This window comes from Sugiyamaella lignohabitans, chromosome A (assembly GCF_001640025.1).
Source record: "Sugiyamaella lignohabitans strain CBS 10342 chromosome A, complete sequence".
In the NCBI taxonomy this organism is placed as follows: Eukaryota; Fungi; Ascomycota; class Dipodascomycetes; order Dipodascales; family Trichomonascaceae; genus Sugiyamaella; species Sugiyamaella lignohabitans.
In genome coordinates this window covers 2,057,136-2,071,883 of record NC_031672.1, presented here as the reverse complement: position 1 = coordinate 2,071,883, position 14,748 = coordinate 2,057,136, and the positions used below count along the sequence as shown (strand labels likewise).

General features: G+C 43.9%; 4 protein-coding genes and 1 non-coding gene across 5 annotated transcripts; 3 read left to right on the top strand and 2 right to left on the bottom strand.

The window, feature by feature from the left end:
* Window positions 1–1,276: 1,276 nt before the first annotated feature.
* Window positions 1,277–2,569, bottom strand: ZUO1 (zuotin; the record flags this gene model as incomplete). Its single annotated transcript, XM_018882600.1, has 1 exon — window positions 1,277–2,569. The coding sequence occupies one exon, from the start codon at window positions 2,567–2,569 to the stop codon at window positions 1,277–1,279; it is 1,293 nt and encodes a 430-aa protein (XP_018734873.1).
* Window positions 2,570–3,150: 581 nt separating this feature from the next.
* Window positions 3,151–3,939, top strand: ELP6 (Elongator subunit ELP6; the record flags this gene model as incomplete). Its single annotated transcript, XM_018882599.1, has 1 exon — window positions 3,151–3,939. One exon carries the CDS (start codon window positions 3,151–3,153, stop codon window positions 3,937–3,939), a length of 789 nt encoding a protein of 262 aa, XP_018734872.1.
* A 197-nt stretch (window positions 3,940–4,136) lies between these two features.
* TGL3 (Tgl3p) lies at window positions 4,137–5,663 on the bottom strand (the record flags this gene model as incomplete). The annotated part of the gene is made up of 1 exon (XM_018882598.1): window positions 4,137–5,663. The coding sequence occupies one exon, from the start codon at window positions 5,661–5,663 to the stop codon at window positions 4,137–4,139; it is 1,527 nt and encodes a 508-aa protein (XP_018734871.1).
* Window positions 5,664–7,377: 1,714 nt separating this feature from the next.
* Window positions 7,378–7,492, top strand: AWJ20_646 (the record flags this gene model as incomplete). The annotated part of the gene is made up of 1 exon: window positions 7,378–7,492. It is a non-coding gene; the product is annotated as a tRNA-Lys (tRNA).
* Window positions 7,493–12,349: 4,857 nt separating this feature from the next.
* AWJ20_645 (uncharacterized protein) lies at window positions 12,350–14,356 on the top strand (the record flags this gene model as incomplete). Its single annotated transcript, XM_018882597.1, has 1 exon — window positions 12,350–14,356. The coding sequence occupies one exon, from the start codon at window positions 12,350–12,352 to the stop codon at window positions 14,354–14,356; it is 2,007 nt and encodes a 668-aa protein (XP_018734870.1).
* Between the last annotated feature and the right edge of the window lie 392 nt (window positions 14,357–14,748).

The following is a 14,748-nucleotide window of genomic DNA, read 5'->3' as shown; positions in this document are numbered from 1 at the left end:
GGATGAAGGAGATCTGGCCTGATGCAAGAGATCTTACAATAGGGTTGACCGGTAATTTTTACCGTAAATGCCGGGTAATACATGAGACCATCAAAATGCCACCCCCAGGTCTGTTGTAAATATATGCAGTTCAAGGACACAGTAGCACTTGGATCGTGAACTAAACTGTTCATAATTAATATATTAAATGATTTCTTCAACTAATTTCCATTAACTACATCTTTTCCGTATGGGATACCTTTGACTTTTGGGGTTAGTATTTTTCTGACTAATTTTTCCAGAGTGTGCAAATAAGCGTATAATAAACTCTCCAAGATAAAGAACCAAACTAGTGTGTCAAGCGGATCGTTTTCTACAAATATCTCCAATCTTTTGGATGAAAATGGCAGATCTCCTCTGAGACACAAAATATAAAATGAAAGTATGGAAAATGACTTTTTCCCAATTGAAACTTTAAAAACCGGGTAACAGTTGTTAAATCTGACCATGCGTAGTTCTAATGCCGCATATATTGGGAACACCAAAACTGGTGCCCCGAATTCTTTTGAAAATATTACCAATTCAAAGCTACAATATGATTTAAATCAAGTACTAAACTATTCAGGCATAACATCAAGACTAATATCTCCTACTAATTCGGCTTAACTACGTCTTTGCTAGGTGGGGAGACTTTGGCTTTTGTAGTCAATATCTATTTAACTAATATTTCCAGAGGGTGCAAATAGGAAAAAAATGAATCCTCCAAGGTGAGCGAATCAATTCAATATGTGGAGCGGGTCGTTCTCTACAAGTGTCGCCAACCGTTCTCATAAACCATGGAGATTTCCTCTGGGGCAAAAAGATAAAATGAATTTGGGAAACAAGACCTTTTTTGCGGTTACCCGGATAAGTCTAAATCTGGGTAATGACTTGATATCATGCAATTAACTAACTACTTGTTTTGCCGGGCGCGTATGACTTTGGCTTATATGATCAATACTTAATTGATGAAACACCCCGGACGGTCAGTCCATAGGATTTCTGCTCTAATATTTTGATGATTTTGACACTGTTCAGGAACATCTTTAGTTTGAATTTTAAAGTTAAATTTATGACACCATAACAATGAAGGATAGATCTACCTGAGCTAAGTTCACAACATTGTGGCAGCAAATGATATCATGACTCTGTCATCCTCGGCTCAGAATATATTGAGGCTCAAGATAGCAGTTGAGCTTTCTGGTAAACGAGATCTAAACTTAAAAATAACTCTATATTCCTACATAGATGACAAAACCTAAAAGTACTTAAGACCCGAAACGACATCCTTGGATTCAGTAAAGGCAGCCTTGACGGTGTCAGCATCGGGGTTGTTTGAAAGCTTGTTAGCAAGGTCTTGAAGCTTAACATCGTCAAGCTTGTCGATGATAGCATCAACATCATTCAAGATGGCATCAATATCAGCAGCAGAGGGCTCAGAACCAGCAGCAGCAAAGTAATTGACGTCCTTAACACTTCCACGGATAGTTCTCTTGTTCTTCTTCTTAGCATTCTTGGCGGCTTCCTTAGCCTTTTTGGAATTTTCCTTAGCAGCCTTGGAAGCTGACTCCTCCTCAGCACGTTTCTTCTCAGCTTCTTCCTTGGCCTTCTTCTCAGCCTCGGCAGCCTCACGTGCACCAGCTTCTCTCTCCCACTTACGTTGCTCCTTAGCTTTGCGCTCCTTCTCCTTGAAAAGTTGAATACGAGGGTCAAGCTTAAGAGCAGTATCGACAAGCTTTCTTAATCTAGCAATATCATCGGTCTTGTGCTTTTGACGAGCAGCCTTATTCTTCTTCTCAATATAACGCTTATTATCTCTGTTAGAAGTGTCATCTGGAACATCCTCATCCAAGTACTCAAAGGTTCTCCAAGAGTCAAAATTGTAAAAGAAAGCATAAAAGGCATCGACCTCAGGCTTCTCGGTCTCCAAAGTACCCAAAGAAGGAACAGGTTGCTTGTTAGAGAAACGGCCCTCAGCATCAAAGACCTTGGTCCAATCTTCAAAGAAATCACCACCCTTGTTCTTAGGAGGAAGAACATTGGCCTTAGGATCAACAGAGTCCCATTGTCTTCTCTTGTTAGAATCAAGAAGAATCTCGAAAGCCTTTTGGATACACTTGAAAAAGCCATCTTCATTGAGTTGACCCTCAGCAGCCTTCTTATCAGGGTGGTGCTTGAGAACCTTTCTACGGTGGGCAATACGGATTTGCTCCTCAGTAGCCTTGTATCTGTACTTGGACAGACCCAACACGGCGTAGTGATCTTGCTTCTTCCAGTCTTTAGGATCTCTCTTCAACATTTCAGGATCTTCAGGCTCATCTTCAACAAGATCATCGTTGTTATCATCCTCGACCTTTTTAACGTTTTGTTGAGCTTGAATCTTTTCATCCTCGGACCAGGTACGGCCTCTCAAAGTACGACGAGCATGGGCCAAGAAGCCAGGACCAACAGGTTCGACCTGTCTCTTAACAGGCGAGCTGAAAGTAGCAGTGGCGCTGAATCCCTCAGGAGCGCTCCAATCAGCAGGTAATTGTGGCAAAGTAGAAACCATTGCTGTAGTTTGGTTTATAGCTTGAAGGGTGAAAGTATCAAGTGTGGTGCTTTTCTATTTTTTTCACAGCCTATCTATAATTTTTCAGTGCGGCTGATATGCACCAACTTCTTGCATCTCGATATATTTATTTTATTAACCCCTGGGTATTGCAGTTATATTATCACTTGATGAATTATCATTGATAAACGGGGTTGTCATTTATAACTTAGTTTTATTAAGTAATGGTTTACGTTTGGCTGAAAATAACTTAGTTAGGTCATCTTGTTATCAGAAACTCTTCAATTATCATTCAGTATAAGCTAATTACTTGCTACACATATGGAAGTTTTTCGTTGAAGACACAAATCATTTTCAAAAACCATTAAACCAACAATAGACTAATCAATAAAACCATAATCCCAAAATTCACAACTTCTACGTAAAAATAAATTTGAAATTGAGTGTTCAATTAATATATCAGTGGTTCATTTTGTGGAATTGTGAACAACTAGTCACGTGTTGTGGATGCAGGAACACTTATTTTTTATTTAAAGTTGCAACTGTCTTGACATGATCTTCGTAGCAGGGTGGACGTAAATATGGCCCAAAAATTCTTGTCAGTTCGAGATTTGGCATTTTTTGAAGATGGAAGCATTGAACTGAGTTCGGGAGAAGGCTCTGATTTATGCCTGGTAACTTCGAGTCTCGAGGTTGCTCCAACCTGGCTTGTCGATACTGTGTGTGGTAGGCACGTAAGCAACAAAACCAGCCCAACCGTGCTCATTACCTTTACAGAACGGTCGAATATTCATATCAAAGGAATAAAGCGATATTCAGGTTCAGATGTTTCCCATGTCCCTAAATCTGTATTTTCAATTGTTGATCTTTCAAGCAGTTTGTTTGCAAATGGCAGCAAGACTAGTGGTGACAAGTTTGTGCCAACTAATCTAGACAGTCTAGTTGAGATAGTTGCAAAGTCTATCACCACCTCCAGAGGGGCACAGGATGGATCTCAACTAAAACCTCTGATTATCATCGAAGAACCAGACGTCTTACTTGCTACCGGTCTCTATACATGGGATCAAGTAAGCCGATTCATTTATGACTTGCGTCAGCTAAGCTCTCAAACATTTGTATTTGCTAATGCTGATGAACCACTTATTCAGCCAGTGTCTCCAATTGGAGAAAACCAAGTCAAATTCTTAACACAATTGATTCATACCTCGAGTTTACTGATATCATTGCGTCCATTTGAAACAGGTCGGGCTGATGATGTTACGGGTATCTTTCGAATCACTCGTGGACCTCGTGTCAACGAAACAAAGGTCGTTGTCGAAAACGAGTATCTTTACCATGTATCTGATACAGTCAAGCTTATGTACCGCTAGCTTGTCCTCCATTGTATATTTATTTATTTATTAACAAGCGTACTAGACAAAAAAATTGTTTAATATAAATATGAGCCATGACAAGTCCAACAGGTTTCTGACTGGATTCTAAATAGATTCTGATTTTAATATTAGTCACAATTTTAGTTGCGACAACCACAGACTTGGGATATGATATGAATATCGTATCATATATATCAGGTTGCATCTGATCGCAGTTCTCTGCCTTTACGAGTATAAACGCTATTAAGCACAATCTCAACAGCACTTCGGGCCCAGATAATTGCCATCATCGGCCACACACTTCTCTCACCAATCCAAATCCAGTAGTTGACTTTATCAGCAATGTTGTGTCCATCAAAAACTTTGGCAAAATCTCGTACCGAAGACAGCTCTGGCACGATCGTTACTTGAAACCCACCAGGAATGTTTTCATCTACAAACACTCGTTGGAATACACCCGGAAGAATACCCAATTGTGTTAGCTGTTGCAAGCGATGTTGAAATTCCAGTCGCGCCAGACGAACTAGTCGCAGGCCCCATCCTCGATGTCCACGATGCCTAAAATCTGACAACAAGATTGGTGCCAAATATGGTCGAGCAAGCGACACAATAAAGTTATTGACATTAAAAAGTTCTGCTAGTCGTGTATATGGAGACTCTCTTCTGTTCAAATATACAGTCTGGTTAGACGGTGCGAATTTAACTTCGTGCTGCAAAAACTGCTCAATCTCTCCTAAATGATTTTTAACAAGAAGCTCAGTTTTTCCTTGCAAAATGCCTGAACCAATGCTAGCCCGAACAGCCGACCATATAATTACATTTGGAGTTGATAAATAATTCAGTAGCCTTGGAACTTCTGATAATATATATTTTGCATTTTTTCCCGGTTGCGACTTCCTCTCTTTTCTTATCTTTGGGGTTGTTCCTTGTTGACAACCACTGTAATCGCCATGACTCGCTTGAACATCACTCTCATCACCGGCATTGTTCGTACCATTATCGTTGTATGAGTCGTCTGCCACTGGAGTAATGGTAATGTTCAGAACTTTTCCACTTCTCAGATATGCCTCTTCAAAAGTAAGATTTCCCAACTTGTTTCTCACATATTGTTCAAATAAGATGATTTCAGGAGGATAAAACGAGCTTAACACCCCTTCAAATACACTTCCATATTTCAGATCTTCATATTCCTGACTTAAGGGTGGTAGCTCTTTGGCAATGTTATCGATGACTTTTGGTAATTCGTCTTCTGTACAACTACACACAAGAGCACCCACTATGGCACCTACAGTCGATCCACAGATAATCCCTGGTAACAGACCAGAGTTGTGAAGAACTTTGACTGTACCAATATGACACAGTCCAAACAGCGACCCACCATGAAGAACTAGAGCAGACAGCCCAAATGATTGTCTTGTGTCGTGGAAGAAATCTCGTCGTTGTTGATCTCTAATAACATCTAGAGGCTGATCGTCGATATATTCCAATGCCATAATTACCTCATTTATATAATCTTCAATCAAAAGTTTGGTACCTGAATATGCTCTATTGTACAAACATGTCGTTCCAATACTACCGAGATTCCGTAGTAGATCTGAACGAAGAAGGTTTATCAGAACTGAAACGTCGCCATCATTTCTAGCCTGTATTAGTTTCTTCAGCCTGACTGCAATAAGTTTATAATCGTAATTCTTGCTCTTTGGGTTCTGGCGCCTGTTCATGTTAGCAATCCATTATAATCATAAGACAACTATCCAGTACATCCGTAAAATTATAGTAACCTCTAAACCTACCATATATCATTCCCCAGTAATGTATCAAGTTGCTCGGCCGTATGCTCCCATTCTTGAAGCGATCGAGCTCCTTCCAGCTCTGCTTTAAGAATGGACCGTTCGCTTTTCGAAGTGAAATAGATAAATATTTTCTATAAATTTCAGTTAGAAATACTCCAGAATCTGCCAAATCAAGAATCAACTCTACTTACATCTCTCCAGAAAAGCGTAACCTCGAAAATCACCTCGAACCATCGCCGAACGAACCACAAAATGGTACTTGTGAAATAGCCTGGCATATTGCCTCTCCCTCGACGCCTTTGAAGCTTCGATGACACGGGCATGATCCCTTTGCACCTTTTATTTCCTGGATAACCACTATTGACTTCGTCTACTTATCCTCGTATTTCACAGATCTAACAATATTTGAACGAGTTCTTCTAGGACCAACCTCTCTATACGACCAACCTTCTTTATATGTATCTCGGATGTAATCGGTCAGGTGGTGCGATAACGATAACGGCCCTGCATAAACATGCAAGTAGGGTGTAGGGGGCTATAGAGTGAGAAAGGACACAAACTGAGAACCTACCAAGAAAAATGGCTACAATTGGACAATAATTGAGTTTTCTCAAATGACTGAGTCTAAATATGATATTTAATATCGAGAGTTACTACTATATACGATCTACCTGAATCGGCATGTGAACGGCTGTGATGCCGAGATAATAGCATATAAGAAAGACACATCTTCATTTCATCATGATCCTTGCCTGATTGCGATGAGGAGTCGTCCTACCGATGCGAAAATTATATCAATAAGCAGGACGAATCTGAGATCCGGTAGCATCAGTGTACGGTAGGATACGAGAAGAATGTTTGGGTGAATGGGAGCAATTGAAGCTGGATCAAATAGCGAGTGGTGTAATGGGCATGTGTCCGGCAGTTGGCAGGAGGTGGAAACCGAATTGATTCAGTTTGGCATAAAGGCTGATGATAATAATAGTATTGTCGAGTTCGAGGGCCAACTTCGTCATGTCATTTACCAAGGGTCTGGCGGCATGAAATCAGTCAAGGCATAAAGAAGAAAAGCAATATATCCCTTGGTCCAGGAAAGATGTCATACTCTATGGTTGGTTCGGCTCCGGTCCCGCTATGTCATTTGTCAATGATACGGTGGACAAGTTTAAAAGTGACGAGAGACCGCAGTAAATGGTGAGGTCAATGGCTTCCGGCAAATTAAAGTTCTGTGTCGAACAGTCAAGAATGCGGGTTGAAGCTGGTCACAACAAGAATATAAATTTGTGCTCAGCTGCTAATGCCGTTATTGCCACCTTCTAATTATTATTACGATAATATTATTGTAGATTGGAATTTCTCAAAGGAACTTCTACCTACCGATTACCACCAGGAGATTAATTCAACTTAAAAGGTTAAAAACGCTGCTTTGCTGCATGTCCCGAAACACACGAATTACTGCAATTTCAGACTAAAATCGATTAAGCAAGGATAATACAACCCCTAACCTATAACCAGAGCATTTTCAAGCCGAGAAAGCTCCCAATATAGTGCCAATTAGCCCAAATTTGGCTCACAATAAACGTAACACATCTCTCTCCACGGCCCATCAAAACAAAATAAGCTTTCGATCGTACAACCGACATCCTTCTTAGCTCAGTTGGTAGAGCGTTCGGCTTTTACAAGGATTTAAGAGGACTTTACAGTCGGTTGAGAATCATGTGACCGAAATGTCAGGGGTTCGACCCCCCTAGAAGGAGTTACTTTTTTTTTTTTATTTCCCCTATCGATTGCCGGCTGCCTCCGGTGGTTGAGGCTGAGGCTGCGCCCCAGACCCCTGGCTCCTCTGGCTTCGCTCGAGTCGTTTCTACGCCAGGTCCCAGTTCGCTCCGCGAAGCAGAGCACAACCAGGGTCTGGGGCAGAGCCCCAGCCGCCGGAGGCATCTTGCCCGAACCTTAGGAGAGAGACCAGAGTGGAAACGAGTGGGGTAAAGCGGGGAAATGCAATTGCTCGGGGATATAAATTTAGTCGGAACATTTCGGGTCAAGTGAAAGTTGCCAAGCTTCACAGACATGGGCGTTCATGACGAAGAGGCCGGCGATACGGGCTACTTTGATGGGTCCGAGTTTATAGATTGCCGTTCCGGGCCAGCCGCCGGGGTCTCCACTCGCAGTGATCGACCCGAGCAGTTTTTTTCTCAATAAAGGCTCATTCAATAGCTCTTTCTTACAATCGCAACAGCAACCGCAACAACAACAACCGCTAACCAATTATTGAGAGACCCTCCAAACAAAACAACCAATAAAACCCCCAAGCCCCGACTCGAGCGAAGCGAGAGGAGCAGCGGGGTCTGGGGCAGAGCCCCAGCCGCCGGAGGCACACCCGCCAACCCCTGGCCACCAGCCCGTGTAGAATGGTCGGTAATTTTTGAATCCGGCAGATCCGAATAGAGGCGTTGCTTTTTTTAAATATACTATTTTTCCTGCATCAAGCCGCGAGGCTGGGATCATTGCTTTTTTGTGATCAGGACGGGCCGTACCTTTGCATTGCTGCAAGGGATGTCGGTGTCCTTCTGTTCACCAGAATCGGTGCAATCGCAAGGCTCGTTCCTATTATTATTTTCTAAACCTCTTCTGTTTAGGCTTAGTGGGTGCACGGGTCTGGTCTGACCAGGAGGCGGGCGTCCAGCTGATTCTGCTACGGTTAGGTTGGGGGTAATAATTAACCGGTTGACTTTCATTGGATGCCACGCTGCCTCCGGCGGCTGGGGCTCTGCCCCAGACCCCGTGGCTCCTCTCGCTTCGCTCGAGTCGGTCGTGGGGGGAGGGGTCAGGAAGTATCAGGAGGGGATGGGTGAGGGGGGTAATAGAGCTGGGATATGAGGGAGAGTGGGGTTAATGAGACGGACTGGTTCAGGGTGTTTTAATTATGAGATTTCATGAGATGGCTGCCAGATGGTGCAGCCTGTTGCAGCCCGGCGCTCCTGAAGACGCTTTTATGATGCTTCTGTGGCTGCCGACTGCCGGTTTTGACCATGAATGTTTGATAGTCGGTCGGTCTGTCTGTTCGGTAATAAAAATATTATTATTCTCTGCGGAGCTAACGGTGTCGCTAGTGGAAATCTGTCTCACTGACCTGCACGATGCGTAATGGTGCAGGGGGAGGGGAAGGAGAGAGGAAAGGAGGAGGGGGACTGAGGGGCAGGGTCGCCGATGATGGTGTCATGACTAACTCGGACTGCGCGGAGGTCTGATAGACACTGGGTACGGTCAATCGTACATTACGATACAACTGCAGCACGCAGGGTCGGACAAATGAAAAACGGCATTAACTGATACCGCACCAACCCCCTGAGCAGTGGACATCTGCCAGTTTTTTAAACTGGTCAATTGCAACGGTTCTTTTCTCAACCTCTATTCTTGTCTCGCATTCTTTCGATGTGTTTGCTGTGTCCTGGTTAAAGAGTCTTTTAACGTAGTGAGGAGCCGGCCGACCCTGTTGGTGCTGATGGTTGCCCTGTTTGTGACCCTATTTGTGACCCTTTTTGAGGGCTCTGTTTGTAGCTTCGAACTGAATTAGCTCAACTGGTCAGCCCATCGAAAACCACATGCTCTCCATTGTACAATCCGGATGGGTCTAGTTTATTGTGTTGTCGCCATTTTCATCGCCTGCTACCGTATTCGGCCAAACCGCAAGACTCACAGTATAAAAATAAGTCAAAAAACGTTCAAAAGTAACAAAAACAATCGATTGACTTGTGGCTGTGTTTATCTTCTATCCATCCGCCGTCCTTGGCATCATCTCGCCCCTCGCTATGAATCGGCATTGATTGCGATCTTGCTCCGGTCGTTCTTCTCACAATTGACTCGGCCAGATTGCGAAATCGTCTCTGTTCCAGTCGTTCTTCTCGCAACTGATTGCGAAATTAGTTCTGCTGCGGTCATTCTTTTTTTAGATTCTAATTATTTTTACTTGTCCTGTTCTCGTGCTTCCGGAATCCGACGGTGGTCGGAAATAAGCCCATCCGGGTGGGGTGGGGGCCTGCCTCCGGCGGCTGGGGCTCTGCCCCAGACCCCGTAGCTCCTGCTTCGCAGGAGATTCTGCTGGGACCGTGGACGCAACGACTCGAGCGCAGCGAGAGGAGCAACCCGGGTCTGGGGCGGAGCCCCAGCCGCCGGAGGCATGCCGCATCCCCCACCCCCTGAGGGTTCTACGAGGTTCTACTGAACAAAGAAAGCGTTATAGCCGATATTTGCTGATCGCACGTCCGTGCGTGATGTGCTAGGTTGACTGCAGATGACGCAGCCCGCAAAGTTAAGCTGCACATGCACCCTGCTTATGGTCCTGAAGCTAGGTCAGTTTTTGGACGGTGGGTGCATGAGACGCTGATATTAAGGTTGTAAAAAGAAACTCCGGTTTGTCGACGATTACTAAGGTTGGCAGGATACAAAGGACTGTTTATGGCCAGTTGCCTCTGGGAGTGGGATGGTGGGCTCTCGAAAGCTTATACTGGATAAGCAAATCATTTATCTGTCATTTCCATCTATGGCCATTTGGTAGGGATTATGTCAGTCGATACGGAACCACCGTTTATTTGATGCCGTAATTGGCATCGACAAAAATAAATATTTTTGCTGGAAAATTGTATGATCTGATGTTGTGATATTATGCTCGTCTCTTGTTGTTTTTTATGGGCTACAAAATAAGTCTCGTGATTGTCGATTGGATTGCACTTAGCAGTGGCAAGTTGCCAAGTCTGGCTACTTGGCTAACTTTGTCCGAAGCTGGTTGCCTCACCTCTTCGCTGGCTATCGGCTGGCCGTAGATATCAGAGCATCATCGGCTGTGTCAGCAGTTTTCAGTTAGTAGTGGTCAGTGAGCAGTGTGGGCAACAGACAATAGACAATAGTCAATGGAGTATTGTATATTATCTCTTGTTTTAGAGCCTGTAGTCTAATACTTGTAGTTGAACGCCTATCTGTGTCAGAAACTGTCAAATCAGTTACGAATCTTAACTCGCTAAGCTTCAATTGCTGAGTCTATGATGTCCATAGTTGATACACTAAGTACTTGTAACATGTAGTACAGTAATTGTAGTAGAGAGCTTGTGTAGTAATGACAATACGGTAATATAATTATAGTACTGTAAGTAATTGTTGTTGTGCCAGTAGATTCTGTAGCTTTGTTGTAGTGCCAGTTATTTCTGTAGTGTGATTATACTCCTCATTCTATCGACTAAAAAAACAGTGGCTGAAGTGCTCTGTCGCCAGTTCGGTACCTCGTATCCTGGTCGGATGGTCGGCCATTGCTCTAGCAGCTTTTGCTGGTGGTTGGTTTTCAGACCAAATTGAGTTGCACTCGCCTTGAACTTGCTAATAGCAACAAACCCAGTCTCCGGACTTTGTGTCAACCTTCTGACGTTCCGAAATATCAGGTCAGTTCTTTCCGATATCCGGCCGGCACCCACGGAGTTAGAACCACTTTTTTTAAGCCGGTACGGGCTGTCACGAATTCTGCAGCCCATCTGCAGCGACCTACTAAGTGCAGTTGCATATGATCTCTTATAGCCACCAAAAAAATAAATTACTTGGTACATGGTGCTTAGTATGGCCAAAAAAAATAAAATAACCACTCATCTTATACAGACCTGCATACATAGTACTAGTATTATTATTAAAGGATTATTAGTCAAAGGGATTCTCGTGTATATCTGTGGATGCTATATAATCAACCGTTCATCCTGTTACTCGAGTTGAACCGGGATTTCCCAATTCTGCCATTTCCAACTGGTGTTATTGACAAAATGTAAGTGTACTGGCACTGCTAAAGGGTGCTTCTGGGGCTGGCGGTGGGCTGTAGCTGGATTGATTCGATTGCTGCTGGCTATGGAATGTTCGGAATTAGTTTTTGAGGCTCTTTTGGTAGTTAAGGGGTTATCCACACTGTAGAATCAGGAGCCTCTGGAATGTTCACTATCGTTACAACCTGGATCACCGCTATTAACGGCACATTGGATCACATTTAAACTGTGGCATGCCCACTCTGCTACCACCTACTGATTCTACTTCTACTTCTTACTATTTCATTCTCAAGGGGTTTTCTGTTCTGGTCACGAAGCAACCGGTGTCTAATTGTGTTCGCTAAATGGATTTGTCGTCGTTCTGATCACATCACTCTGTTTCACCACTTTTGAAACAGGACGGCCATTACGACCATTCGATTACTGTGACCCCCGTTTCCGGCTCTTTTCGACTATCGATCGTTTGTTCTTTCATTATTACCCAGCCGGTCCTTACATCACCACAATCCACAACTGGCAGCCTCAATATTCCGTCCTTCACCAGCCAGCTGCTTCCCGAGCACTTCCTGCAGCTGTCACAACGGCATCGCATGCACCTCATGCCGGCAGCCGTGACGGGGGGTCGTGCCTCCGGCGGCTGGGGCTGCGCCCCAGACCCCCCGGCTCCTCTCGCTGCGCTCGAGTCGGGCGTCTGGAACCCCTCATCAGCTGTCACCCAGCGAAATCTCGAGCGAAGCTCGAGCCACGGGGTCTGGGGCAAAGCCCCAGCCGCCGGAGGCATGTCCACACCCACAAGTACTAACCCTTTCAGTCACAATGAAATTGCTTCGAAGTTTATCGCCCCTGTCCGTTTTGATACTGGTTTGTGCCCTGCCGGCCGTGTCAGCTCACGGTGATGAGGAGGGCCATTCGATGGATATGGCTGTGGACGCGGGCATGCAGGGTCAGGTGCACCCTGCAGGGGATCATGCATCTGGCGGTATGGCCGGTTTGGGCAGTAGTAGTATAAGTGCTCCTGAAATGTCCATGACGCCTTCTCCGGTTAGTATGAAGGGCCATCATCACCATGGGATGTTCATTTTGGACGACCCGGATTTGGAACCTCAGCAGAGAGCGTACTGGGAGCAGTATAATACTACAAACTACCTGAATGAGGAGATCACTAATGGCAAGTCGGCAAAGGGTCTGCTTGTGGCTCATATGGCTCTTACTTTTATTGCCTGGTTCTTTCTTTATCCGGTCACTGTTACGATTTCGGCCGAAAAGAACGCTTCGTCGGTGTATCTTGTTCTGCAGACTTTACAGTCGACAGTGGCCCTTGTAGCGCTGTTTTTACTGGCTCTGTATGCCCCAACAGCTCCTGATCTTTATCCAAAAAATGCCTATGGTAGAATGTCGATTATCTTGTTTTTCATTGTCGTGCTTCATTGGACGTCGATGATGATCAAGGCATTGGCAAGATGGGCTCTTAATTCTTCTGTTAGTGGTCCTATTGATGGCACAGAGTATATGCTAGCTAATTTGCATCACGACGAGGAGAGTCGTCCTTCGCATGATAGTGGTCATGGTTCAGGATCTAACGGGGTTGTTACTCCTACTGCTAATACGGCAACCACATCTGGCAACTTTCGCCCTGATGTGGATGCTTCTGCTTATGATATGGACGGAGAAGAGGACGAGTTAGATTCGCTCAATGTAGACTCTGCATTGAATCACTCCACGCCAGTGATGTTTGAAGTCAGACTTCAGGAGAGATTGTTCGCTAGACTATTCAAGTACCCCCTCGTTAAGAGCTCGGTGTCGAGACTCGAGCAGTCGGCGGGTATCATTTATACGCTCATCAATAAGCCTCTGTTTGTGTTTTCGTTTGTCTATTTATTAACTGGCGTGGCTGTATTTTATAGACTTGGAATGGCCAACAAGGTGTTCCCTGTTTTAGCTCATTTCATTAAAGGTGGTGTATTTTTCTTATTTGGTATTCTTACTTTGGGTAGATACTGTGGTGCTTTTGCCAATCGTGGTATGGCTTGGAACATCCGACCTGGCTCTGAATCTGATCCTGACATGAACTTCGCCAGGAAGAGAGAAGCTCCTTCTGATTCGTATTTGGCTCCTTTCAAAAGGCCCTTTGTACCTAAAGAGAACATTGTTTCTCGGTTCTTTTCAGCTCTTGTGGAAAGAATCCCTTCTATGGAGTTTATTGAATGCTTTTTGATCTTCTTCTACGGCATCACTAATGTATTTTTGGAAAGATTGGCGAACCCTCACGGAGCCTGGGCACACAAGGATCTCCAACATGTGTCGATTGCATTTATGTACATTGGAGGAGGTTTGTGTGGTCTTATTGTCGAGTCACGCTCTTTCCGGAATCTGCTTTCTAGTGCCCGATTAAACGTCACTGAAGAAGCCAAAGCAAGATCTACCGTCAGTTTTAATCCTATTGCTGCATTTGTTGTGTTCTGGACTGGTGTTCTCATGTCACAGCATGAACAAGAAACTCCTCTTGCTACTTCTATTCATGCTCAATGGGGCATTCTGTTTTGTGTCGCGGCTATATTCCGTCTCTTCACATATCTGATGCTTTATTGTGTTCCTCCTAGCAGTTCACAACCATCGCGTCCCTTTACTGAGCTCGTGGTATCCTTTTGTCTTATCTGCGGAGGTATGGTATTTATTGAATCCAACGGCCAAACTGTAGAAGCAATGATGTACCTGGGTCTCGATTCCATGTTTTCTCTCAATGTTAATGTTGGATTTGCTGTACTTATCATGTCATGGGTAATGGCTGTGTTAACAATTAAAGGATGGCTGGCTGGCCATTAGAAAGAGTTGGTGCTATTTTTACTATTTATATTCACTTGGCTTAAACTTATTGGTGCTGTTTGAGTGTACCGAAGGCTTGAAGCCGCTATTTTAATTCTTTACGACCTGTTAATTTCTACGATGTTCATGTCTTTTACAATTGCTTATTTAATATCTCTATAATATCTGTATGATCGAATGCGATATATATTAATAAAAGCAGTACAAACAATTTTGAAGTGTAGTACAGTTTTCACACAAACATACAATGTATTATCAAAGCAACTATAAATAATCTTGGAAGGGTAGTAGTTTTCACACAAACATACGATGTATTGTCAAAGCAACTACAAATGGTGTATATACTATCGATAAGACCAAAGCAACTAAAAAACTGCGAACCACATCCTAAA